Raw genomic sequence first — 27,999 nt, 5'->3', positions numbered from 1 at the left:
GTATATTTCTCCCTGAAGAATTTAGCTAATCCAAAGGAGAAACATTACAGTCAATCAGGGAGCAACACAAATAATCTCATCATGCTGGAGATGCCTGTGTTTAACTCCATTGTGATTCCTCATCTGGATCCTAAGGAGACTCCTTGCATAACTGCAGAGCCTGTTGTTATTTTTGATTGCTTTCTATAGGAATATAAGTACGAGGAGCAACTGTGCCTGTGTAGATTCTCTCTCTAATGGTAATAGCCTTTATACTGCTGTGTTTGTCCTGTTCCTGGAACTGCCCTCTATCTCAAAGTGCAAAACCTGCCAGTTCCTTGCATGGCTATTAGCTCTCTCTCTTCTAAAATATGTACTAATAATTTGAAAACCCTTGCATATCTATTCTTTACAAGGAAGCAAAGCTCCTAAGCTTCCCTAAGTAACTTCAGTAATTGTAAACAATTCAGCTGGATGGAAACTTTCTTTCCTGGAAAAACATTTTATAGTAAATGGCAAACTGCATATGTGACAGATTTACTGCTCTGTGGGGAAAGAGACTGTGCCCTCCTGCAAGAGAGAAGGAGTGTTCCTCACACCCTGACATTGCCTGAGAGATCCTGTATCCACCTCACCTCTTCATGGGAAGGAAGGAGCCATACATGTGTCTCCTTCAGAAATACTGCTTTGCATGCCAAGGACAGTGCACTTCAAGCAGTTCCCTTGACTCCAGCAGGACTCCTGAAGTCTTGGGGAGAGCTAGCCATGAGACAAGTGGTAGGATTGAGGATGATGGGCTGGAAATAAAAATAAAATTACTTAAAAACCTTCTTGTGTTGGGAACATCACATCAAACCTACGGAAAAAGTCAGTTTCCTGCTATTTTTTTAATGAAGGAGGTATCAAAGCTATTTAACTTGGACTTTCCATTTCCTTGGTTTAGCTGAGTCAAAAAATTGGAACAATGAATCTCTATATGTTTTTCCTTTGACTTGTTAGCTCTGCAGTGAATTGTCTTTGCACCAGTGAGCAAAAGGTGGGTTTCAGATAAAGGCTACCACCCAGTAACTTCTGCAAAGGCCATGAATAGGAATGTAGCATCTTTACTGCCAGTCAGCAGCCTGGTACTTAGGGAGATGGAGTTGTCTAAACACTTACTACTGGTATGTCGTAAGCTTTGGGTTGGATGGAAAGGGAAGATGATGAGAGTTAAAAAGAGATGACCCAGAGGAATTTGAAATTTGAGATTTTCTTAGGGTTCATTCTCCATACAGAGGGAACTGGAATAGTTGGATTTGTAATTGCTTTCCCCTCCACTACCACCCCTTTTTTATTTACTTTTACTTTTTTAGCTTATTCTACTTGGGAATTTGTCTCCTTCATGCTTTTTACCTCCTTGTCTTGGTACTTCCTTTCAGTTCCATGTATTTGTTATCTAGTCCAAACTGGTGTGAATGATTATGCAATTCTGTAGATGCTTTTTTCATTAATAAAAACCTTTGTTGTTTCTTTGGTTTTGTTTTTCTGTTTGTTTGGGTTTGGTTGTCGTTGGGTTTTGGTGGTCGTTGGGTTTTGGTGGTTTGTTGGTTTGTTTTGTTTTTTTTTTGTTGTTTTATTGGAGGTGAAGAGAATCAAGTGAACTAATGCATCTGAAATACCATTCCTGGTTTCCCCAGCTCCTGAGCCAAGAATAGAGTGTTTTCTCGTTATGTTGTGCACAAGTAGGAGTCTCTTTGAATAGGTTCTGATTGCACCTCTCTTTTCAAGATAACTGTGTCAGTAATTCAATGGACAACGAGCCAGTCATTTCAACATAAGAGAAAAGGAAATGAAAGAAAACCATTTTGGAGCATCACTGATCTCCTGGCTTAGCTAATTGTTTTAAGCCTTTGCTTTAAAATTCCTTACTCTTCTGGGGTCTTGTGGTGATTGGTGTTTTTAACTGCACTACTTTGAAGACACCTGGGACCCCTATCCTGGCTACTATTTTCAGTGTCAACCAGTGGCCAAGCGTCTTTGTCCTTTGCTACCATCTGACAAAGGGATGTTCCCTACCCTGAAGAGATCACACTCCAGAAAGACAAGTTATAGATCTTCAGCACTTTATTTTCCCCCTGCCATTCTCATGGAGCTGTCTTTCTTGAAGTGCAGTTTTGGTATTGAAATGGAGAAGAGGAGGGATCCTAAGTCCATCTGGGTGTATGGTAATACACCAAATCTGCAGAGAGGGCATATAGAGCTGCTGCCCATGGCACATTTTGGTTGGCATCCTGGGTGCTCCTTGGTGTGGTTAGGGCCATTTCAGACCCAAGTGATGAGAAAATCTGAATTGATTTCTTCATCTCATTTGACCATGAAGTAAAAACAGCCACTGACGTCTGGATAAACCAGTTCTCATCTTTATAGGAAGTTCTTTCACTTTCACATTTGCATTAGCTGTAGACCAAAACCCATCAAGACCCATTTCTCTACAGTGCATCTTTCTTGCTTACATAGTGTCTCAGACTTCACAGCCTATATACTTCGAGGAGTAGGACAGAGGCTTTTGGGAGAGAGAATCTCCTGACCAGGGGGTCTGGAACAGAGAGTGCTGCTGAACCTGGCTTTCCCAGATTCTTGTATCTCAGCCACTGCCCTTCCTTCTACTTCTGGGAGAGTTGGAGGAGTATATCAAGTGGGATTTGTCTCTGTATGAAGTGGGAGCTTATAGTAATAAAAATCTTAATATCTTGCTCCTGTGAACTGACAATATAAAGTATTTAATACAGTATGTGTTGGCAACTATACTTGTTTCTGGCGGACTTCAGAAACCCAAGCCTTCAAAAAGCATAAAAATAATTTAAAATGAAACATTAAATAAAGACAGCTTGAGAGTTCTGTTTCCTAGTATTTGATTTCTTTGGGATTTTTTTTTAAGCTTTTCCTTGAAAAAACATGAGAACAAGACACTCTGGGTTATTTTATATTTTTCTTGAGAAAGAAGCTGAGATGCTTTCCTAATTATGGAGCTTCAGAATCCATGACACCAAAGATCACCAGAATGACAATATGTTCCTGAGATCTGGCACTGTTTCAGCATAAGAAAAAAACATGTGTTGAGGAGTCAGTTTGCTGAGTATAATATCAGAGTGCTGTAATGGAGCTGTTACCTACACCCCTTTTCCTCTTCTAGCAGTATAATTAAACAGTTAACACATTTCAGGAATAATGGAAAAATTAATGTAATTAAGCAGAGCTTCTTTCATAAGCAAAGAGCGTGGTAAAGCAGAACGTCTGTTCCTCCCGCATCAGAAGCATCCCTCTGTTTTCACCTGCATCTTTCACCTTTTTCCATGAAGGTAAAGGGCAAGGCAAAGTTTCCAAAATTGCTCCAAGTGCCTCTTGCAAGAGCAGTCCCTCATCAGTGTGTGTCTAATTGGGAAATCAGGGACTTTTCATAGGGGAAAAACAGTGCTTAGGCAATCTTGAAAATGCTACCCCATATCTGCCTTGGGTTTATTCTTCTGATACAATGTGTTTATTTAAACAGACCTCTCCCTCAGATGAAGCAAGCAAGAAGCAGCTTTTAATGCCCCACCGCCCATCAGTGGACCACTCAGATGAACCCTTTCAGAGGCAGAGGGCAGTGAGTGCTGTCAGCATCATCACCAGTGCCCTGGAAGGTAAGATACATCTTTAGTCCCTTGACTGAAAGGCATGTGCATGTTGATTGGCAGGAACAAAGTGACACAAAAGGCCCTAATTCTAAACTCCTGTTTTGCAAGAAGGCATTCTACATAGTTATTACAACCCTTAAGGTAGAGGCAATGCTGTAACATAAAGCAGTTTAATTATTGCCTTACCTATGAACTTCTAAAAGTCCTGGCCATAAAATCAAAAGCGGACCTTGGCAAGATTTTGTGCCCTGTGACATCTGATTTAAATAGGACTAAGCAAGGTGCAGGGTTGAGGAGCACCAGACTGGGTGACGTTTACATCTCACCTTGTTGGATCTAATGCAAAGCCTGGTATGTGCAATGCAAAGCCTGGTCTGTGCAGTCACTAGTTACATGCAACACTTCCAAGTTATGGGGGAGGAAAGCTTCCTTCTTACAGAGCAGCTAGTAGGACTCAACAGTTTGGTAGGTGTTTGAATCCCACCATGAAATTTAAGGATGCTCAAAGGACGCATTTCTCCATGCAGGCATTTCTCAGCAAACTTGAAAATTGCTCATTAAGCTGCTCATTAGGTGCAAGAGGAATTCCCTTCCCTGTCTTTCTGTACACAGGAACTTTGCATTTTCCTTTCACAAATTTATTGATAGTGAGAGAACAACTCAAAGCAAGCCATCAGATTTCTAGGCTAATGCTTCATGAAGGGGCTTTTTCAAGTTCCTCTTTTTTCCTACATTGTAAATTGAGACAGGATAGGAGGTAGCAATAAAGTGTATAGAAAAATATCTGTCAAGAACAGTGTGGAGCAACACACAGTTTGGATTCTCCTACAGTCTTAGCCTTTGTGTTGCTGATGTGCATGAAGGCAAGACAAGGTAGAGGGACTTGTCTGGGAGATGCCTTACAGAAAGGGACTGGACCTAGCTTGTTGGAAACAGTTTAGCATGAAACCACAAAGGCCGCCTTCTTCCTCAGCTTTTTACTGTCCCCTGTGGTTAGATTCAGCAGTATTGTGGCCAGAACAGATAGATATCTATATGTTTAAATAAATAAAGAGTTAGGCCCTTAATAGGTAAATAATCACTTCAGTCTATGCCAGTGTTTAGTGTAGTCTGCAAAGGTTTTATCTGGGTTTTCTGTGGGGTTTTTTAGCAATTAGCTTTGTGATCGATTTGCTTCTTTGTAATACGTTAAGAATGCCTAAAAGGCCTGAGCTGGACTCCATCTTATTTATTTAGTAGTAATTTCTGTTACTTTTTACCAGAGAAATAGAGACCATCAAGCCAAGGATAACTCCAAGGCTGTACATTTTTTGCTTCATATAGAAGGAAAGCTCTTTCAATCCTTATCAAAGGTTTCCTAACTCCCAGGCTCTGATTACTCTTTGAAATTAAATACTTGTTAGGAACAAAAGGAATATCAAACCAGGATAAAATATATCACAGGCTTTAACTATAATAATAGCTGTATGATTTGTGCCAAATTCTGTGAAACAGCCAGACCAGAAATCCCTTCCCCTTTAATTACCTGATTTCTGCTCTTGTCTCTTGGGTAGCCATCATCTGCCTCTTTTTCCCAGACATTGTAAAGCCTTGTAGACAAGAAAGGACCTGGGCTTTTGGTTTTGTTGTTTTGGGTTTTTTTTCTTCATTTAAAAATAAGAAGCAAAATAGCTTCAACAAAAACTCTGTGTTTTTCTGACCTTTTTTTTTAAACAAAAAATACCCAACCAACCAAAAAGTAACAGGAAAAAAAAAGGCAAAATAAAAAGCAGTTGATCCTAATTTCACTTTTAGTTTTGCTAATATTTTTCAAAAACCATTGCTTCTGTTGTGATTTAAAAAGATCACCTTATGGTGGGAAAGGATGTGGCTTCTTAATTGGTTTATTGCCACAACATTGCCAAAAGAGGACAGTTATACCTTTTTCCTTCCCTTGTTATGTTCCCTCAGTTTGATTTGGCTGTACCAAACCATTGGTTTTCAGCTGGATCAACAAGCAGAACCAGCTCAGTCACTCAGCTGATGTGGGTCAGTCATGAAGGTCCCCAAATTAGTAATAGTGGTATAGGCAGGGTTAGATAGAAGTGATTTTGAGGAGTATGAATATGGATTTACTTAGAAAATTAGTAACTGCCCTAAATATTTATTACTTTCAGAGGTGGGTTTCCAAAAAATACAAAAATGAAGATTTTTGCATTGAATGGTTCTCACATAATTTTTGGCATCCACCTGTAAACCCTCTGTCTGGAGGCTCAAAAGACAGAGATAATTCTCGGGCACAATTTCATTTCCCAGGGATTTCAGAGCAGTGTAGATGTTTGTCCCAAACCTGTGCACATAGGACATAATCTGATACTTTGAAAGCTTGCTGGAAGACACCTAATACCACAGTTCTGTTGTCCCATAAAGAAAAATACACAGAGAATGCATCCTGGCTTGAGAGAGGAGGCTGTTTATGAACTGGTTGAAATAACAGCCTTGGCTGAGGTATTCCTGTTATCAGTGCAGGTTCTAATTATATAGACTAAAACTGTTATACAGCATTCCATGCCCATAAAGGAATCAGAAAAGGCAAGCATTAAGCAATTCCACTAATCATTATCATTCAGCCATTAAATGCCTTTTTTTTTTTGTTTTTTTGTTTTTTGTTGGCTTTTCTTTTTCACCATTTAACACACATTATACTTAGGAAGCTATTTCAGTTCTTTTGTGCTCAAGTGAAATGAACATATAAAAGTTATATTTTAGGTAATATTTTAAAAGCACCTTTAAGAAGCACGCTGGAGCTTTTGTAACTTTTTCAAACTGCCTTATGGTCTTCCCTGATTTTGTATGTGGGCCTTTTGGAAGAAATCAGATGTCTAATGCCTTTTTGAACTGTACATGAAGAACAGAAACCCTATTGATAAGCAGGGGTACTCTGGCTCTCAAGTGCCTAAATCAGTTCTAAATAAACTCTTTCATCTCTTTAACACTTTAAAAGGCATTACTTAAAATACTTCTAAAATATGACCTGAGAATGAAGACGATCTATTCCAATCAATGTTAAGTGAAGACAGTGTATTCTTACCCATTAGAACTTGCTAAAATGGAAAACAGAGTAAAAATCTGAGCTTATGTATAATGCTGGACTTAACATATTTAGTGTGATTCTCCCTTTTGGCTTGTGACACTTTTAAGAGGTTATTACTTCCAGAATAGGTCATTGTCTGCTAAGTGCAGGTCAACTGGTAAAACCCCAAAGTATGTAATTTGCTATCCTTTAAAAAAAAGTTTGGGGTAATTGAGGGCCTTCCTCTATGTAATGAGTCATTTTAACTGTTCTCTTGTCATATAACTCAGTGCCATTTGACTGTTACTTTACTGCTTGTGACTTAGAGCTTGAGGAATCACACCAGAAATGTCCTCCCTGCTGGAACCACTTTGCTGTTAAATTTCTCATTTGGGATTGCTGCCCATTTTGGCTTTTAATCAAGAAATTTGTCAAGTTTGTGGTAATGGACCCATTTACTGACCTCACCATCACCCTTTGCATTGTGCTGAACACGCTCTTCATGGCCTTGGAGCATTATAAGATGACGAAGGAGTTTGACCACATGCTTTACATAGGCAATTTGGTAAGTGAACATGAAGTGCTACCTGAGGAGTGTATTTCCTGCTTTTTAAAGTTTTGACTGTGGCTTGGGAAGACCCTGGTTGGACACACTGTCAGCAACACTTTGCCTGTGAGATGTCAAGCAAGTCCACAGAGTCACCTCCTTCTAGGGGTGAAGAGAAATGAAGGAAAGACAAGGGGTCTGTGTTTCTAAACTAACGTCTTCTAGTGTTATCAGGAACCATCCAAGCCATGTTTCTGAGCTGCTTCTGATAGCTATCTCATATCTGTTTAAGGGAATAAGGTAAGAGAAAGGTTAATGAGGTTTACTTGGGATTTCTGGTAAAGCAATGATAAGGCAGCAAGTCTTGGTGACTGATAGTGACTTTTAAATTGCAAACAAACAAACAACACCTACAGAAAAAAAATGAGGCAAAGCCTTGGAAAGAAATAGAGTGGTGTTTGATTGTAGCTAGATATGTATGCAGGAAAGCAACTCTTGTGCATTTTCTATATGTCCCTGTATGTCCTGCTGTGCCTCCCTGTCTTGTCCAGCAGCGTGTGCTGGGTCCCATGCAAACCCTGGGGCAGAGAGGACGTGGAGGAAAGCAGGACTGATGCTTCAAGGGGAAACTCTTAACATGCAAGCTGTAGCAGCCAGGGAAAAAGCTGCAAAGTAAGCAGAGACTGCTCTTCTCTGAGGAAAAGCAGAGTGACAGATTTACAGCCAGGCTGCAGGGACAGCAGAAAAGCCTTTCCAGGGGCAATGTGGTACAATTTGTTAACCCAGGGGGCCACTAAAATTCTGCACTTACTACAAAACAAAAACTTTTTCTTTAATTGTCTTTCTTTGACTTTGTATGTAAAAGTTACCATGATTTGGTGCTTTAAAACTTTGTGTTTAAAATCCTTTTAATTTTAGAATCGTAGCATCATAGAGTTGTTTTGGTTCAAAGAGACCTTTAGGATCATCCAGACCAACCACTAACCCAGCACTGGGAAGCCCACCACTAAACCATGTCCCTCAGCACTTCTTTTAAATACCTCCAGGGATGGTGGCTTTACCACCTCCCCAGGCAGCTTAACAACTCTTTCATAGAATCATAGAATCAGTCAGGGTTGAAAGGGACCACAAGGATCACCTAGTTCCAACCCCCCTGCCATGGGCAGGGACACCTCACACTACATCAGGCTGGCCAGAGCCTCATCCAGCCTGGCCTTAAACACCTCCAGGGATGGGGCCTCAACCACCTCCCTGCACAACCCATTCCAGGCTCTCACCACTCTCATGGGGAAGTACTTCTTCCTCACCTCCAGCCTGAATCTCCCCACTTCCAGCTTTATTCCATTCCCCCCAGTCATATCACTACCTGATATCCTAAAAAGTCCCTGCCCAGCTTTCTTGTAGCCCCCTTCAGATCCTGGAAGGCCACAAGAAGGTCACCTTGGAGCCTTCTCTTCTTCAGACTGAACAGTCCCAACTCTTTCAGTCTCTCCTCATAGCAGAGCAGCTCCAGCCCTCTGCTCATCCTGGTGGCCCTTCTCTGGACACCTTCCAGCATGTCCAGATCCCTCTTGTAATAGGGGCTCCAGAACTGGATGCAGTACTCCAGGTGGGGTCTCAGCAGAGCTGAGCAGAGGGGGAGAATCACCTCCCTTGACCTGCTGGCCACACTTCTCCTGATGCAGCCCAGGCTCTGGTTGGCTTTTTGGGCTGCAAGTGCACATTGACAGCTCATGTTGAGGTTCTCATCCCCCAGCACCCCCAAGTCCCTCTCCTCAGGGCTGCTCTCCAGCCAGTCCCTGCCCAGCCTGTAGTTGTGCTTGGGATTGCCTTGACCCAGATGCAGGACCTTGCACTTGGTCTTGTTGAACCTCCTGAGGTTGGCTTGTGCCCACCTCTGCAGGCTGTCCAGGTCCCTCTGGATGGATCCCTTCCCTCCAGCCTGTCTGCTGCACCACACAGCTTGGTGTCATCAGCAAACTTGCTGAGGGTGCACTCAGTGCTTTCAGGGAAGTTTTTCCTAATGTCCAATCTAAACCTCCCCTGGCACAACTTGAGGCCATTTCTTCTTGTCCTATCACCTTCTTCAGAATAAACGCTGACACTACTCTGTTCTTAGTATGTTCCTCTTTTCATCTAATTTGGCCTGCCTATGCTTTAATCTAACAGTATCTATTGTTCAGTTCCCTGCTCTTGAAATTTGGACCTCCACCTTGCTACATCCTCCCTTCAGGTAGCATAGAAAGTGAGATGGTCTCCCTTCAACTTCCTGTTTTCCAGGCTAAATATCCCCAGTGCCCTCAGCCACTCCTTGGAAGAATCCATAGTGGAAAAGGCATGTGCCATCTAACTATGGTATGGTGGAATTGCTCCTGGTACCTAGTGGTAGAAGCAGAGATATCCTATAGCACCATAAGTAACTCCAGACTACCCTGGAATATAGATGCTACTGAGCTGGCATTTGAGAAGCTCACAGTGGAAATAAAGAAAGCCTTTTATTTCTATAAAGGAAAACCTCCCCATGTTAGTCTGCTAAGCAAATACCTGTTTCTCTCTTGCTTCAAACCCATGCTATTGCCCTCTGCAGAAAGCACTAGATGAGTAGCCCAGAACATAATCTCACAGGACTGCAGCCAACTCCACTTTGCAGCCAACCTTCCTTATTGTTGCTCAACAATTTTTGGCTTTCTAAGATGACTTCCAAAAACTCCTTTGGACCCAGTGTCTGTCAGAGCAGGTGGCAGTGCTGCCATTTCTCCCTCTGGCTCTAGGGATAGTAAATATGTCTGCTCATTTCTTTGCTTTTGGCAGAGCAGCTTCTCTCTTTGCAGACCACAGGCAGTGAAACTTTAGCCCCTGGCATCCCTCCTGCCAGCACAACCTCTGCAGACTTGCTGGGGTTGACTGAGGCTATGCTGAGTGCCAACCAGAAAATAGGGGCAGTGAGCAGAGGGGGAGGAGTTACAGAGCAAATCTTGCAAAATTTTGGAAAATAGATAAATAAATAATCTCACTGTCACTTCCTCAGCTCTGCTTAGAGCTATTTCTCCTCTTTGTGCTAAAGTGTAAAATAAGCAAAACAGTCTGCTGATATTTTTTTAATAGCAGGCTGAGGGCACAGAGCTCTCCTTTCCCAGACATCCCAAAGTGGATCTGCAAGAGACCAGATCATCCCAGGTCTCCCTCACCACCTTTACTAATACCTGCATAACTGGATTGATTGTGAGTAGAGCAGGTCAGAGGAAGGTAACTCCATTTTGTGGAGGATTTTGCAAAGTCATTTATAATGAAAATTGATGTTTTTTGCAGTTCCCTGTGAAAGGGAAGGGAGTCCCAGCTCCAAGGCAGGCTGCCAAGTACCTGCATCCTCTAAGCTGCCAGACCCCTCCTCTGCCCCCACACTTGCTGTCTGTTGTCCTCCCACTGCCTCTAACCCTCTTCAAGTGATTGTACTAGCATTAAATAGGGGGAAATATTGAAAAGGACAGATCTTTGGCATTTTTCCCTCAAAACAAATGCTTCTGAGAAAAATGAAAGAAAGTAGAACATGGATTTGCTTTCTCTGAAAGCAATTCTTCATCTGCTGCCAGTCACTGGGGCATAAAAATGATCAGGGAGCTGGAGCATCTCCCCTGTAAGGACAAACTGAATGAGTTCAGGGTGTTAAGCCTGGTGAAGAGAAGGTTCCAGGGAGACCTTATTGTGGCCTTTCAATCCTTATAGGGGGCCTACAGGAAAGCTGAGAAGAGACTCTTTATCAGGAGTGCAGTGACAGGACAAGGGGTAATAGTTTTAAACTGAAAGAGGGGAGATTTTAGATTAGATAAATAGAATGAAGAAATTCTTTACTGTGAGGGTGGTGGAAACAGTGAAACAAGTTGCCCAGAGAAGCTGTGGATGCCCCATCCCTGGAAGTGGTCAAAGACAGGTTGGACAGGACTTTTGGCAACCTGGTCTAGTGGAAGGTGTCCCTGGGCTGGAACTAGATAATATTTAAGGTCTCTTCCAACTCAAACCATTCTATGTTTGGAAATTCGGTTCTCTATTTCATGCAGCATTTAATACCTTCGGAATCCTTTAGTTCCACACTTACAGGAAGCAACATTTTCAGATGTGATCAGAAGGCCAGCCACCCATCTTTATATGGCTTATCTGCCTATGCAGTGGCATGACTTAAAACAATGGGTAGACAGAACAAGATTCCCTCATTTTTTATTTTCCTTTAGAAAACTGAGATGCCATTTTTCACTATAAAGCCTAAATGGCTGATATGATGGGAACAGAAGTATTTTAAGAAAAAGTCCTCCAAATCAGTAATGTCATATTTAACACCAGTGGGATGTTAAGTTACTCCTTTTCTTTCCAGCCTTTACCATATGAAGTGTCCAGCCCATTGTACAAGCAGTCAACCACGTACCAGGTGCTGGCAGTTTGACAACCGCCATTTGAAATTCATAACTGGTGCCTGAACATGATTCCTGATGCCTTTAGGAAGGCTCAGACATTCTGCTATCTTACTGTGACATTTCCTTCTCAGAAGACTATTGATTAAAATGATTCAGGCAAAGAAAGTGATCCTCCTGAGTCATTTCTCAGCAAGATGGTTGCATAATGTACGCAGCGTGGTGTTGTGGGTTTTTAAGGCAGTCCCCTGGATACAATTTCACAGACATCCACTTTTGTCTTGTTATCTGTCCTAAAGGAAATTGGAGTATTCTCGTGGGAATCTGTTGTATCTCTGGCCACTGTGACTCAAAAACTTTTTGGCTTGTTAGAAATATGAGACAGCTTATTCTGTTGGGTGCTTGGTATGAGATGGGGATGGGATGTTGTTGTATCCTAAGGTATCGCTGCAGTCCAGGGTAATATTTTCCAGATGAGAAAGAGAAGACGTTTTACATGAGGAAATGTGTAAAATGGCCACTGAATAGAATTCATTCCTGAAGCATTGCAGAATAAAGCCAAGCATTCCTCAAGTGCAGGCCATAGTGATTTATTTCTTATTCCTTAGTATTATAATGATATAATCTTTACTTTTCCCTTCCATATATGGATGGGTTCCTCACCTCTGTTGCTCAGAGTTGCTCAGTTTTCCTAGAATAAAACTGTAAATATTCAATTTATTGGAAGGAAAAGATTTCTCCTTGACTGTATGTTAATGATAAGTGAGCTCTGGACCCTCCTCCCCCTCTTTTTTGACCAACACAGTGCATTAATGTTGATTGTTGCATGGAAAACCATATGTATTAAAGTACATATGTGCAACAGAGAATTTTTCAGAAACATGCAGCTCTGTGCAGCTTGTACTGGGACTTGGAATGGAAATAAAACAGAATATGAAGAATTTGGTGCCCACATTTTGTCATTTTAAGTTGACTGTAGCCTTGCATTTTGCATTTAAACTGTTGCTTAAGGAAGGCATACAGAAGGACAAGGTCTGATTCTCTGAGATTCTTAGTGGGAGCATATTAAAACTGAATTTGCTGTCAGCAGCCTTCTCTTCCCCTCTCCCTCTGCCTCATAGGTAATATTTATATGTTGTTTTAAAGAAAAATGTTCCAATTAGAAGTCCCACCATATGACATTTGAACTGGATCATAAATAAGCAATGTGTTCCCAAGCTGTTGTGAAAAGAAAATTGCCATGACTATTTGTAGAAGTAAGACCAGGACTCAAATTAGAGTTTCTAATTGCCTTCATAACCTCAGAATGACTGGAAGCTTGTGTTGCCCTGGTATTGATAATAATAACAAAATTAAAAGAGATAATACAGTACAACCCAAATACCCTTCCTCACACTCAATTCATTTGGGTTTCTCTACTGAAATGAATAGATTAAACTTCTGTAAAAGGTGCCTTCACACTTCCTCTTTTTTTTTTCACCACTGGGATTATTCAGATTACAGGAGGAGATGGAAATGTATGTTCCAATCCAGAGCTTGAACTCAGATGTCATTGTAGGTTTGCAGCAGTATCAAATGTTATTGTGGAAAGACCAGACAAAGTTGTAACAGGGATAAAGTGGTGGGCATCCCATCCCTGGAAACATTCACGGTCAGGTTGGACTGAGCTCTGAGCAACTTGATCTAGTTGAAGATGTCCCTGTCCTCTACAGGGGACTTGGACACGGGGATTTTAAAGGTCACTTCCAATGCAAACCATTCTATGATTCTGTGGTTCTGTGATTCCGTGATATAGAATCAGCCATGAAAAAAATAAAGTATTTGCTTTGTAAAATATTTTTCCTTTCTGCTGTGTTCACTTGTGTCAGTGGAAAGTCTTCAAGCAAGGAGGTGTGCTTAAAAGGTTACTTACACTTCATGTTTTCTTTCTGCAGGTCTTCACTGGGATTTTTACAGCAGAAATGATCTTCAAAATAATTGCCCTTGACCCCTACTACTATTTTCAGCAGGGCTGGAATATTTTTGACAGCATAATCGTTATTCTAAGCCTGATGGAGTTGGGTTTGTCCAGCATGGGAAACCTCTCTGTTTTACGCTCCTTTCGCCTGGTAACAATCTTATTCTATTCTTACCCCTCTTCTTTTATCACATATAAACTCTGACATGAAAGCAACGTTATTTTCTTTAAAATGCATCTGCTGATGAAGACTTTAATTGCTGCAAACTGGTGAACAGTATGTGACACTAATTATAGGCTGCAGGATAAATGGAATTGTTCCAGATTTACATCAGGGGTAAATGAGAGCATAATTTGATTCCTTCTAGCTGCGCCAGGTACTTGTAACACACTTAAAATGTTTGAGTTCCAGTTGGTAATAAAAATCTGCCATTTCATACCTGTGCACCTGTTAGCATAGTCAGCAGATAATTGATAGCCCAAGAAATGCGAAAGCTGGTAATTTGTTGTTTTAGAAGTTGTTCTTCCTAAGTTATGTGATAAACATGTCACCCTCCTTTTAAGTCTTGTCAAAAGAAAATGTCTTTGAATTATTCACAGAGTGATTATTACTTTTTTTTTCTAGAACTGATCAGCATAACATAGCATCTGTCTTTCACGGGAACTCCTTAGCTGTCAGCTCCTTTGTTATGCACGGGGTAGTGGTATTCTATTAATGAGAGACTGTCGGCATATTGGAACAGAAAAGTCCTTTCCCTGCCAGCCTGACATTTGTGTTGCACTTCATGTACCAGGATGTCCATGCTAATCATTCTGGCCATAATATGACTTCATAAATTGCAAAGACATGGAAAAATAGCCATTATGGTTGCATTTAGTGGAAGACTCTTTTTTTTTTTTCCCCTCCAAAAAAAATTTGTCTACATTGCTTAAACATGCAAATTTTTCATCACTGATGCAAGGTCCTGAGAGTTTCCTGTCAGGTTTTTAACAATCTCTTTCAATAGGGCTGAAATTAAACCTTCAGTTGAAAACATAGCACAAGGGCTGGGCACCACTGACATCCTTAAAATAGGTCTTAAGTGGGATGTGGGTTGTGCACAGGCTGCGTGATACTTGGCACAGAAGTGATTTTCACCCTGGGAGTTAACAGCTAATAGCATCTGGCTGAGGCTTGCTCTGAAACACAGGGGAATTACTCCTCTCTTTGTGGGATACACCCCTAAAACCCTTCTTTGAGATGCCTGCAGGTTGTTTAAACTGAGGAAGAAAAGCAATGTAAAAGGCAATATTAAGACCCAAGATTCCTTTCATCTTCTCCCCACCAAAAGCACGTCTATCTAAAAAAAAAAGGAGAGCATAGCTCTGGAAAACTTAATTCTCATCCATGAAGCCCAGCTGATATTTTATTAATAGATGTAGCGAGACTAACAGGAAGTATGGCTAAAATCACCTTATACCACACATGCTGTGGCATTTAACATCTTCCACATTTTTACCCACTTTAATAATTCATCAGCTGAAATGTCTGTTGCTTCTGTGAGCTGACACTGTTGTTTATGTTTTGTTCACAGCTGCGAGTCTTCAAATTGGCGAAGTCCTGGCCGACCTTAAATACACTCATTAAAATCATCGGTAATTCTGTGGGTGCCCTGGGTAACCTCACTCTTGTGCTGGCAATCATCGTCTTCATTTTCGCCGTGGTGGGAATGCAGCTGTTTGGGAAGAGCTACTTGGACAATGTGAAGAAGATAAGCACAACTGGCAATCTGCCACGGTGGCACATGAATGATTTCTTCCACTCATTCCTCATCATCTTCCGGATTTTGTGTGGGGAGTGGATTGAGACCATGTGGGACTGCATGGAAGTAGCTGGGCAGCCACTGTGCCTTCTCGTCTTCTTGTTGGTCATGGTGATAGGAAACTTGGTGGTGAGTTCTCAAGATGTGTTTGGGGTTGTTTTTTTTTTTTTGTGGGTGTGTGCAAATGTACCACTTCTTTTTTCTTTTTTTTTTTTTAATCCAGAAATGGCAAATGGCACTGTGCTCCATGGCTGTAATTCAATGCACTGAGTTTTCACCCAGAGAAACTTCTTCGTACCCCAAGCACAAAACTGCTAGCATTGATTTACTGATTAGGAACTGTTTTACTAGGTTTTGCAGAAGAACAGTTAGTGTTTTACTAGAAGCACATGGGCTGGTTATAATGATTTTGTTTCCTTAGCCATTCATGGGGCTGAAGGGATTCCAGATCTTTTTACTATACAGGGGTGAATGTCACCTGAACTGTCACTGTATCAGAAGATATTTTTATTTCCCTCCAGGTTTTGATCCAGAATACCACGAACCTTGCAGCTAATAGGACATTGAGATGCTTGAATGTGTCCAGAGAAGGGCAATGAGGCTGGTGAGAGATCTGGAGCGTAAGCCCCGTGAGGAGAAGTTGAGGGAGCTGGGGGTGTTTAGCCTGGAGAAAAGGAGGATCACGGGAGACCTTATTGCTCTCTACAGCTACCTGAAAGGACGTTGTAGACAGGTGGGGCTTGGTTTCTTCTCCCAGGCAGCCAGTGGCAGAACAAGAAGAGATAGTCTCAAGCTTTGCCAGGGGAAGTTTGGGCTCGAGGTGAGGAGAAAGTTCTTCACAGAAGGAGTAATTGGCCAGTGGAATGTGCTGCCTAGGGAGGTGGTGGAGTCACCTTCCCTGAGGGTGTTCAAAAAAAGCTTGGATGTGGCACTTGGAGCCATGGTTTAGTTGTCATGAGGTGTTAGGTATTAGGTGATAGGTTGAACCTGATGACTTCTCAGGTCTTTTCCAACCTGGTCCAACCTGGTTGATTCTATGATTCTGTAACACAGTGTCTTTGAGTGGAGTTTCAAGCGTCTTGAGCCTGCATGTTCTAGGAAGCTGCAGGTTGTGTTTACAGTAATGTCCCTTGCTCACTTGCTTTTTGAACAGACTATCCCATAAGCCAACCTTGCATAAACCCTGAACGTATTCAGACTTGAATTGTATTTCCCTGCTGACATCTTACAAAGAGCTTTGCAAGCTTGCAGTCAGTGTGGAAACGTTTCACCTCTTCAGCTTATAGAGCATCTTTGATATTGTGGCTCTGATGGGCTTAGTGTTTGTGTAGTGAGTTGTTTAATTGTAGATGCTGCTGTAAAAAACCAATGGGTTTTACTAGCAACTGCTTTTAGTGGTGGTTTTGCTTTGTAGAAAACCAGAGCACATTGTTTTGTTTACATTTATTTGTATTTTAATAATTTTGTGTTGAAAATGTTGATTACAAAAGAAAAAAAAAATCTTACAGGGGTCAAAAGATTAAACTGTGATTTACTTTGAGGGGGAGGGGGGCATTTTTGGCATTTACTCTGCCACTATCTGAGTACCTAAGATATCGCCCCCCCCCCCCCCCCCCCCCTTCCTCTTTCTATAGAGTTTTCTTTAAACAAAATGTGATCAAGGGAGTTGGGGCAAATTATTACTTTTTCTGCATATCTTTCAGGGAAGCTTAGCTTGAGATCCAGAGGGTTCATCTTCTCCTGTCATTAAGCTATAGATTCTATGTATAATAATGAAACTTGAAAATAATATGTGGTAAATTCTGGGGAAAATGTTAACATTTGAAGTATTCACAGATTATTGAAAGATGTGAATTTGCACCATCTGATACCATTAGATATTAATACTCATCCATGTGCCTAAGTTCTGTTAAATATAAAATCTGATTCAGCAGAGATTGCACTACCATTATCTACATATATTTAGTGCTCAAAAAAAAAAGACTGTTCCAGATGTAAAACCAGATATTGAAAAACTGTCAGCATGGGTAAACTGAAGTTACTGATCAGCTGAAAGCAAAGCCATCAGCTTTATCCTTCTCAGCCTACAGTTCTGTAAGCATGGAGCAAGGACTAGTAAATAGGAATTATTATTGTCTGTAGATCACTCAAAAAAAAAAGAAATATTCATGGGTGTGAAAAGAACAAGAGATTCTGAATCATGAGGCTCATCCAGCATCAGCTGTGTCACAGATTTCATGATATTTATTAGTAGGTAGAGAGAAAGTCATCTTATTCCTGTGGCATCAGCAAAAGTCTTCCTTTCTCCAGGGAGAGTGGATTGAATTTAAAAATTCACCTATTTGCTGAACATCACCAGACCCAAAAATTCTGGTAGCCAAAAAGAACCATGAACCCTTTAAAAGAACACTCAAGTGCCAGATCTCTTATCTGTTACTGTTGTCATGAGTTCCAGCAAAATTTTTCTTTTAGCTTGCTGAGTTTCTTATTTCTCCTCTGAGTTTCAAGAGTCAGTTCTGACAAGAAAAATGTTTTCCTGAGGTTATGCCTCATTTGGACCCTGAGCACTTCCTTAGTCTCTGAAGACATGGAGGAAATCATACCTGTGAGCCAGTGTAGCAGATCTGCACATTCATCTAGATTAAATACTTGTATCTGTCACATCCGCCAGTGTCTGTGGTCACTTTCCCAACTGCAAGGAGAAACATTATGGAGGAGAGCTGCTCTTTAACTACTGGAAAGCAGAGGTTGCAGAATGGTGTTGGAAGAGTTACAACTCTATGACTCTACAATTCTGTGGCTTGGTTTGCAGGTCTCACTAACATAAATTGGAAGAAAAGCAAGACAAGTTAGTAGGTGCCCTGGGCAGCTCAGTGTTATGAAGCAGTCCAGCTGTTGAAAGGAATTTCAGTAAACCTTAAATCTTTGGTTCCTATTCATAGATCATGAAAATGTCTTTATGTGGTGCAGTGCCATATAAAACTATGCTTACTGCAGGTCAGGTGATATTTGGGTTGTCTTCAAGGAGCTAAGCTTTCCAACATACCTGGAAAACTGTAAGCCATGTAACTGCCTTTTGCACTATCAGGTTGTTGTCAGGTGGTGTTTTTAGAGTCATGGAAACTGCTTTGGAAAGTACAGCTAAATCAAACAAGTAATAAAAGTTTCTCTCTCATTCGTGAGAAAGAGCTTCTAAAATTGCAAACAGAATGCTTGTGCTTACTGTTAATTTTCAGAGATGGCTTGACGTGTTTCCTACGTGTGTGTGTGTGTGTATGTTAGTGAGGTTAATAAGGAAAATCACAGAGATAGGAATTATTAAGAAGATGTAGGGGAATATGGGTACTGAGGCAGTCCCCAGTGACCCCTGCTCTGGTGGGTCAGCCAGTGTAAGAGCTGAGTGTGACACCAGCCACTTCTCAGGGACAATTGTGTATACTGAGTGCTAGCAATGTGCATGAATAAAACTGACACTTCAATCAGAGATAGAACAACCTTCCAACCTCATCATGTGTGCATGATGTAAGCTGGCCAAGCCACCCTTTTATTCTTACAATGGACACCCAGATGAAGCTTGTTTGCTACCAGCTTCTCCTGAAATGCCACCAAGTGAAAGGCAGCATGACACAGGGCAGAAATGCACTCATTGTCATTGCTCATGCTCTGATGTGGCTGTGTGTGATGTAGAGGGCACACAAAAAGCATCAGATAGTGTTGTTCTAAGCTAACAGCTGCAGTGCATTAACTCACCTGCAGAACTGAGCTTCTGGACTGCTTTTGTCTCACCTCTGTCTGATTTACATCCCTTAGTACTTCTATGGCACATCTACCACCATTCCCCAGTCCACTACAAGTTGGTAATTCCCTGCTGCATTTCCATGGTGGATTTTCCCTTCCTAGAGTCACAAGCATGGCAAGATGTAAAGTCTGTAACCAGGGAAGTGTTATCTTCAGAATTTTCCTGAAAGGTGAACTGTAAGGCAGAAAGTGCTCTTTCAGGATCAGTCCTAGGCTTGGTTTGTTGGTTGGGGTTTTTTTGGGCTACTGTCCATGGAAATGCTATTCACTCAGAAAATTATTAATGACATTTTCTGAGAACACAAAGATAGAAAGCACCACCAGTTTCAGGCTGTCCTATAGGAAGAATTACATAACCATTATCATTGAATTAATATATGATGCATGGAATTATGAAATACAAAGTTTAAGGTCATGTACTCAGCCCTGTTTAAGAATTTATGTTATGACCGATTGGCTTACTGACAGAAAGTGTTTGAGAGGAGAATAAAAGTGTAGGTATCAGTCACTGTGGGCATCTAGACAGATCTGGCTAATGGAGTCTGTGAAGTCATAAAATATCTTACCCCAAAAGACATCTAAAATACCTCAGATTAAACAGGCCCTAAAAGTTCCTGCTTCTGTCCCTGAAGTCTTGGGAGGCAAACTCAGCTGTAGCTATCCCCCTGTACATATCACTCTGGCTGACAGAGCCAGTGTGATGTACCAATATACAAATGTACTCAGCTCTGGTCAGGCCACACCTTGAGTATTGTGTCCAGTTCTGGGCTCCTCAATTCAAGAGAGATGTTGAGGTACTGGAACGTGTCCAGAGAAGGGCAACGAAGGTGCTGAGAGGTCTGGAACACAAACCTTATGAGGAGAAGCTGAGGGAGCTGGGGGAGTTTAGCCTGGAGCAGAGGAGGCTCAGGGGTGACCTCATTGCTGTCTACAACTACCTGAGGGGAGGTTGTAGCCAGGTGGGGGTTGGTCTCTTCTCCCAGGCAACCAGCAGCAGAATGAGGGGACACAGTCTCAAGTTGTGTCAGGGGAGGTCTAGGCTGGATATTAGGAGCAAGTTCTTCACAGAGAGGGTGATTGCCCATTGGAATGTGCTGCCCAGGGAGGTGATGGAGTTGCTGACCCTGGAGATGTTCAAGAGGAGACTGGATGAGGCACTTAGTGCCATGGTCTGGTTGATGGCTTAGGGCTGGGTGATAGGTTGGACTGGATAATCTTGGAGGTCTCTTCCAACCTGGTTGATTCTATAATTCTAAGAAATACATTGTACCCATTAAAAAATAAATGAGATTCTAATACATATCAGGAAAGGTAATTAAAGAGGAGACAGTGTGAAGGCAGTTGTGCAGTGATATGCAATACTGGCTATGCAGTACACCCCATTAATGACTGATGGTCAACAAAGATTGAGTACTACTGGGAAAAACATTGTATGGGAATATGAAAATGGTGAGGGAAATGCAGAGCTAGGCATGGGAGAACAGTTCAAGTGAGAGAATACTGCTCATCTGAAAACAAAGGAGTACAAATCATTGTTTCTGTATAAAACCATTTCCTAGAATTAATTACTGAATATGACTTAGGAGCACTGTGATCTCTATAAGGAACATAACAGGGGAGTGTGTGGGGCCACATTTGTAGGAGAACTTGTAGAAAGCCCTATGGGAATCCACCATCTGGCTGACTGTACAGGAGTGTCACAAGCAAGGAACTATTCCCAGCTTTAAGTTTGTGGTCAGTATGGGGTAAGAAGTAGTTTTATAATATGGAGCAACATGATCTTTTGCATTTATCCTCAGTGCCCAAAAATGGTCCTGGAACATTTAATTTATTAGTGTAGAAGTAGCCAGAAAGTCCTGTCTCACCCAATACTGAGACATCTCCATCACTGCAAATTTCTTATCAGATCACAACCAGGCTTGAAAGAGGTTTATGGTAATGTGTCAGATTTTCTCCTTGTTTAAATGGAATGCATATAGAAAACTCTGACTGTCCCTTGTGGTAAAATCACAAATAATAGCAAAATAGCTAGACTTCTAACAGGCCTAAGTAACAGTGGATTACAATTTTACATTTCAAGAGCTCAGACAGCCAAAGCATATTAAGATAGTCAAAGAGGGTCTTCATATGAGACTTGTATTTCTGCCTGACATGATGGAACTGTCACAGAGGGAAGCTACATCAAGACTGACACTTGAAGAGACATGGAGCATTACACCAGGGGGGGTGAAGACCACAGAACTTTTTACAAGGTGGTTAAGGGGTTTTTTACCCCAAAGGAATGAAGCCTCATTCATTAAGCTTTCTCGTGCCAATAAATGAATGAAAATGGAACAGTGATGACACATGATTGCACTTTTCCAGCTATCTCCTTATTTTCTTTTCAAATTATGTGCAAATCTAGAACTACCAGGCCCCATTTTAATGTTTTTTTTACTGTCTGTCCCTAGAGAAATGTACAACTCAAGAGCTGAAATGAGACTTGCTGCCCTGAATCAAGTAATTATTTTTGCATTTAATGACAAACACGCTCTTATTCATGGAGGCCACTGAAGACATCCACTCTGTGAATAAAGGTTAATACCCTTGGAGGGAAATGTAGTATTTGTATTGTATCTGATGATTAATATAAATTAAGTGGAGTTTTAAAATATCATGTGGCTTGTAATTGAAAGTACTAGGTTAGGTTTGCTATCTGGACATAAAGCAAGTTTGGGAAGAAGGTATTAAAACCCCAAGTTAAAATATTAGAGGTTTCTTTTTTTTAACTTTAAACCCGAGGTAGAGGTCTGAGTCCTCATGCATTGTATCTTGTACTTCTATCATCAAGCAGACATTCTCCTTGGGACCCACTGGTTCCTCTTCTTTCACAATGTAAGGAAGCAGGGGCAAGATGCAGTTCTATAAAGCTGGGGAAGAACAGTGTTCTGCAATGAAAGGAGTGTCCACAGGAGAATCAAACAGATGTTCAGGTTGTCCCAAGTTTTGCATGTGTGCTGCCTTCCCTCTGCACTCTCTGCATGCCTGCATTTCTGTCCTGGATGCTGTTGTTCCCCTTATCTGCTCTTTCAGCAGCTTTCAACATTCTGTAAACAGGCATTTGTGTTTTGGTTAAATCAGCTGAGAAGGCCACTAGACAAACAGGCGAGAGTAGCATGTCAGTGAGAGTCAGCATCAGGGCACACAAAATCTGCAGAGCAGCAAATGGTGTCTGTGGAGTGCTGCAGAGGAGGAAGACTCATCAGAAAGCTGTGAGAGCCATAGTGAGAACTAGGGGAATACTGGAGATGGAGGCTGGAGAGTTCAAGGGTCCAGGAGAAGCCAGGAAGCCCAAATGATTATTAGCAAGAGGTGTAAGTGTCATTTGAGTCTTTCTCATCAGCTTGGACGCTTGTATAATGGAGACAAATTTTCATGCTGGAGTCACAGGCAGCTTTGGAGAAGAGCAGCCCAGAACACACCAATAACCACATTTGGGGACACAATAAAAACAGACTGAAAATAACTGCCAGCAAGTTACCATCATTTTTGCTTCTATTGATGTATGCTTATAGCTGGTAGCAGGTACATGTGGTGTCATACTGGAGAGTTCAAGCCTCAGAGGAAAGTAGCTAAACCCCAGCACATGTCCTAGCTTCTTCCCTCATACTTCTGATGCCAGCTACATGTATAGTCCATGTATGCCAAAGCAGTTTCTGCTGTTCCCCATTATCCATCTTTTCTTGAGCAGTGTCTGAGAAGCAGCTTTTGAGCAAACATCCAGCTATTTCTACTTAAGTATTAAACATTCTCAAGAATAGTAAAAGATCCAACAGTGATTCATGATGCAATGAATCAAAGAGATAAATTCTGACACCAGCCATCAGTCAGTCCAGTTGCCTCTGATGAATCCTAGCAGAGATGAAAAGCCTGCATCCTCATAGGGGTTATTTTAAAGACAAACCTTGTGCCTACAACTCCAGGCTTTAGAGATTGTGTGATTTATTAGTGTCCACATAAATATAATTTATTCTATTGAGTAGATCTATCCCATATTCCTGTGTAACACCTGAAGATGGTGCTAAAAAGTCCAGGGAAATTAACCCCAGGGTATTTATGATGGACCAGCAAAGACTGTTGGTTTTCAAAAATGCCATCAAATGGTAGATTAAGTAGAGTCCATTCAAAGCTGGGAGGTATAGGGCTGCTTTGCTCAAGAGATGTGAGGGAAATGCACCTGAAAATAGATGGGAGGAGAAACTACTCTCAAAATGTACTCCTAAAAAGTAATCTGCTTCCTTCTGTCACTTTAGATTTATGAGTTTCTGTATCCTGCCACAGGCTCAGTTGTTTCTTCTGAAGAGTTGAGTCTTGGCACTTGGTGACTAAATCTGAGCGCATCTTGTATTAGGGGACAAGTGTGTTCAGTTCCTGTTTTCAAGGTACTATATGGTGTTCATATTGAATATATACTAAAATATGCCCATTTTTTTCCCAGCAACACCCCTCCATGGAAAGGGAGATCTTTTTGAATACAAATAGCCAACATTCTAATAAAAGTTGGTGTACAGAAAAGGAGCAAGATCTTGCTCCTAATGCAGTTCAAAGGAGGCTGAAACAAAAACTGGACCCAAGGCTCTTCATAAGGAATTCATTCAGTTATGAATTCCCCAAGCAAATAATCCAAACCAGATTCATTGGTGGGCTGTGATAGATATAGGCATTTGGTGCAGATTTTCATCACTAGATTTCTAACTATTGCTTCTTGATTATAAATGATTCACTGGGATTCATCAGAGAGGAATCCAACCTGATAATAATGCTAGTGCCCTCCCATAGATATGCATATGAGGGAATATGAAACTATCTCCCATTAACCTTCGTAGGTGTGAGGCAGCTTGGTAATATGGAGGAGGAAGAATGCTAATACATTAGTTCCATCAGCCTGCCCCTTGGAAACCATCTTTATGCCTTTTGGTCTGTGTTTCCACAGTCAGAAATACTTCTCTGCAATTGTTGCTTAAGCATTGACTCCACTATAGGAACTGCTGACAAGATGGAATATTTTTAATAGGCTCCACCACATATATGTCCAAATCTATAGCTTATTTGTGGAGGTGATGCTAGTTTGTTGAGATTGGGCTGTTGAGATTTGGAATCTGGGGACTGACGAGGAGCTGAGTTTGCAAAATAAAAGCTACGGCTTTATTAATGTAGTAGGAATCAATAGGGTAAAATACTACTTTTTATACTACAGCTGTCCTTGGTTAGTAGTGTAAGCAGGGTTTTGGCAGTGGCTAAGTTTTTGCCAATAGCTGGGTGCTTATTAAAAGTCTAGAAGACATTTGGTCAAATTTAAATGGACAAGAGTGTGCAAAGGTAGGTACAACTAAATGTGTCTCTCTTCATAAATGTCACTGTATGAGTTTTCTGGATGTCATTGAAAGGGTAATGACAGCAGAATTCTTCCTGGTGTGTGCTGAGGGAAGGGCAAGGTTTTAGATGTTAAAATAGGCCAGGTGGCACAAATTTAATACATTATTCCTTACTCTTAAACATCTTACACTTTTGTTTAAAACAAAAGAAGTCAGTTAAAAAGATGAATTTTTCCCATCAGAACTAAGCAATGAGCAGTTCATTCGAACAGTTGCCTCTAGAAACAGCTTGTTAAAAGGGATAAATGAAAAAAAAAAAACCAGCTAGTCATGACAACCTTAACGTTCTGTAGTTGTATGGTATTTAAGTGACTCGAATTTACCTTTCTGTGTGCAGTTCGTGTTCACGCCTGCATTTCTCCACCACGTATGTGGCATGATCCGAGGATAATCAGAGGTTGGAGCACCTCTCCTATGAGGACAGACTGAAAGAGTTGGGGCTATTCAGTCTGGAGAAGAGAAGGCTCCAAGGTGACCTTCTTGTGGCTTTTCAATATCTGAAGGGGGCTACAAGAAAGCTGGGGAGGGACTTTTTAGGCTATCAGGTAGTGATAGGACTTGGGGGAATGGAACAAAGCTGGAAGTGGGGAGATTCAGACTGGATGTAAGGAAGAAGTTCTTCCCCATGACAGAGGTGAGAGCCTGGAATGGGTTGTCCAGGGAAGTGGTTGAGGCCCCATCCCTGGAGGTGTTTAAGGCCAGGCTGGATGAGGCTCTGGCCAGCCTGATGTAGTGTGAGGTGTCCCTGCAGGGGGGTTGAAACTAGATGATCCTTGTGGTCCCTTCCAATCCTGACTGATTCTATGAGTCTATGATTCTAACTTGGTATGTGGCTTCCTGAGATAATATGCCAAAGAATACATTTGGAAACTAAATGTAGCACGCAGGGGCTTTTGGGTCTTATTATATAGTAAGAAGTTTCTGGAGTCAAAGAGGTCCTGCCTTTGGTCTCCTGCTACCAGCCCACTTTTCCTCCAGGTCCTGAAAGTCAGCTTGGCTGCTCTTACTCAAACTCTAAATCCAGTGTAACCTTTGGCCCACATGTGAGGAGGAGAATCTCCAACAGAGGTGGACCTACTCCTCTTCCAACTTTGCTTTGGCTTTCTGCCTTTCATGACATCTACAAACTCCATCTAATTATGTATCTCAACTTCACCCTTCCCAATGCACAAGCAAATTCCAAGTCTCAGTCCTGAAGGCTTTTAAAATTCTTGTCATTATTTTAATGCAAAAGAGATTGCTTGGGGTTTTGGGGTTTGTTTTTGGTTTTTTCATTTTATTTTGAAGAAGCCAATCTTTGTGGAGAGGCTCTGCTTTCTCTGGCTCATTGTCACATTTTCTTGTCAAAACCCATATTAAGTGATCTTAGGGTTTGTTCTGAGGAATACTTGATACTTTTCTGCTGAATTTTCATGCCAATGAAAAGAGACACTTATATTTCCCTTTCAGGATGGATGTTTTTCCCATCTCAGCTCTACACTCAGTTTGTCCTACTTCCCTTCTGTTCCTGCTTCCTCCCCATCACCAGTTCCCTTCTCTTTCTGGCCCTCCTCATGGATTCTCATTTGTTGTAACTAGAGAACTAAGAGAGCTCTCATGCCTTCTCTGCTGCAGACTCCTTTTATATGTGCATTTCTTTCAGTAGAGTTTCTGTGTTCTTTCTCTTCTTCACACATTTAGATATGACATCCCATTTCTAGGAGGTTCATCAAGGGCAAAATGCCTGCTAAAGTCTCTCTCTTCATAGACTCATAGAATCAGTCAGGGTTGGAAGGGACCACAAGGATCAGCCAGTTCCAACCCCCTGCCATGGGCAGGGACACCTCACACTACATCAGGCTGGCCAGAGCCTCATCCAGCCTGGCCTTAAACACCTCCAGGGATGGGACCTCAACCACCTCCCTGGACAACCCATTCCAGGCTCTCACCACTCTCATGGGGAAGAACTTCTTCTTCACCTCCAGTCTGAATCTCCCCACTTCCAGCTTTGTTCCATTCCCCCTAGTCCTGTCACTACCTGATAGCCTAAAAAGTCTCTCCCCAGCTTTCTTGTAGCCCCCTTCAGATACTGGAAGGCCACAATAAGGTCACCTTGGAGCCTTCTTTTCTCCAGACTGAACAGCCCCAACTCTTTCAGTCTCTCCTCATAGGAGAGGTGCTCCAGCCCTCTGATCATCCTGGTGGCCCTCCTCTGGACATGAACTTGAACACAATGAGTGTCCCTCCTCTGTCTGGGTTATCACATTGCAGGGCTGCCCTGTCCCAGCCACTGCTTGGGCATTCTGGGCTTAGCCCTGGCTGGAAACAGAAACCCCAAAGAAATCCTGCCTGGAGGAAGGGCAAGAAACAGAGGTCAGCTGCCTACCCTCAGGGATGAAGAACAGGTCTTGTCTTGTCTCTGTTTACTACTGCAGATGCAATTTTTAGATCATAAAGTGGACTAGCTGCCTAGCTCTCATTTCCTTTCTTCTGTTTAGAAGACCAGCAGTGCACCTAAACTCATAAAAATGCTCTTCTGGTCAACTTACACTGTGGCATATTAAGGGCACAGACCCTCCAAGGTATCTAGGAGGAATTCAATTCCCACATTACACTACCGACTTTCTCCTTTGCTTCCTCACTTTGATGTCTGTCTTATACTAAAGAAGATTTTGAGCAACCCCAGTTGGTGAGATTTGAGCCAGGCACCCTGAGTACAATTAATAAAATAATTTGCAAAGTTCTACATCAGCAAAATACCCTTGTATTCTCTGTTAGATAAGGACTGCCAAGGACAAGGTCACTGTGCCTATAAAGAAGAGTTTGCTTTGATCATGTGGTTGAGTACAGAATTGATTTGAAGGATGCTGGTAACCAGTCCTCATTTTCCAGTAATGCCTCTCTGCAAAACACAGCTCAGAAACAGTTTTACCCTATAGACATATACTGCAGGAAGAAAGGGCATCCACCTCCTAACCTTTCCTGCAAAAGAACAAAGATATCTCCCTGGGGCTTAGGAAGCAGTTAGAAACCTGCAGAAGTAGTCACAGCTGAGCCAGAGAGCAAAGGGGATGGGCTGCTGACTTGGAACACTGTGGGCACCAGGAGGTAGAGGTAGATGGCAGAGGAACTGGGTCACTCTTTAGAACAGCACTGACATGTGCGTGGCAGCACCTCCTGCCTTGCAGATGTAAGTGGCTCTCATTTCAGCAATGTAACTGGCACCACTGCTGGTTAACCCTCCTGCTCTGTTTCTTTAATGAAATGTAAGGTTTTGTTTGGCTTTTGTGTCGTTGGTCTTCTCCAGCAGAGGTATGTGAAAGCTGCAAGCCCAGCCATGTGAAGGCAGAAGGTTTCATACTGTGCAAGATTTCTAGTAGAAATCTGTATTGTAGCTGTTCTGAAAGAAGCC

General features: G+C 41.8%; 1 protein-coding gene across 1 annotated transcript in view; it reads left to right on the top strand.

The window, feature by feature from the left end:
• LOC128973714 (sodium channel protein type 5 subunit alpha-like) overlaps positions 1–27,999 on the top strand; it is a 174,336-nt gene that overhangs the window by 65,439 nt on the left and 80,898 nt on the right. The window contains exons 12-15 of the mRNA XM_054390103.1: positions 3,509–3,641; positions 7,014–7,252; positions 13,572–13,745; positions 15,169–15,525. Of these exons, the coding sequence (XP_054246078.1) occupies positions 3,509–3,641; positions 7,014–7,252; positions 13,572–13,745; positions 15,169–15,525 (903 nt within the window). The remainder of the gene's footprint in view (positions 1–3,508; positions 3,642–7,013; positions 7,253–13,571; positions 13,746–15,168; positions 15,526–27,999) is intronic.

This window comes from Indicator indicator, chromosome 20 (assembly GCF_027791375.1).
Source record: "Indicator indicator isolate 239-I01 chromosome 20, UM_Iind_1.1, whole genome shotgun sequence".
In the NCBI taxonomy this organism is placed as follows: Eukaryota; Metazoa; Chordata; class Aves; order Piciformes; family Indicatoridae; genus Indicator; species Indicator indicator.
This window is presented reverse-complemented; position numbering and strand designations above follow the sequence as displayed.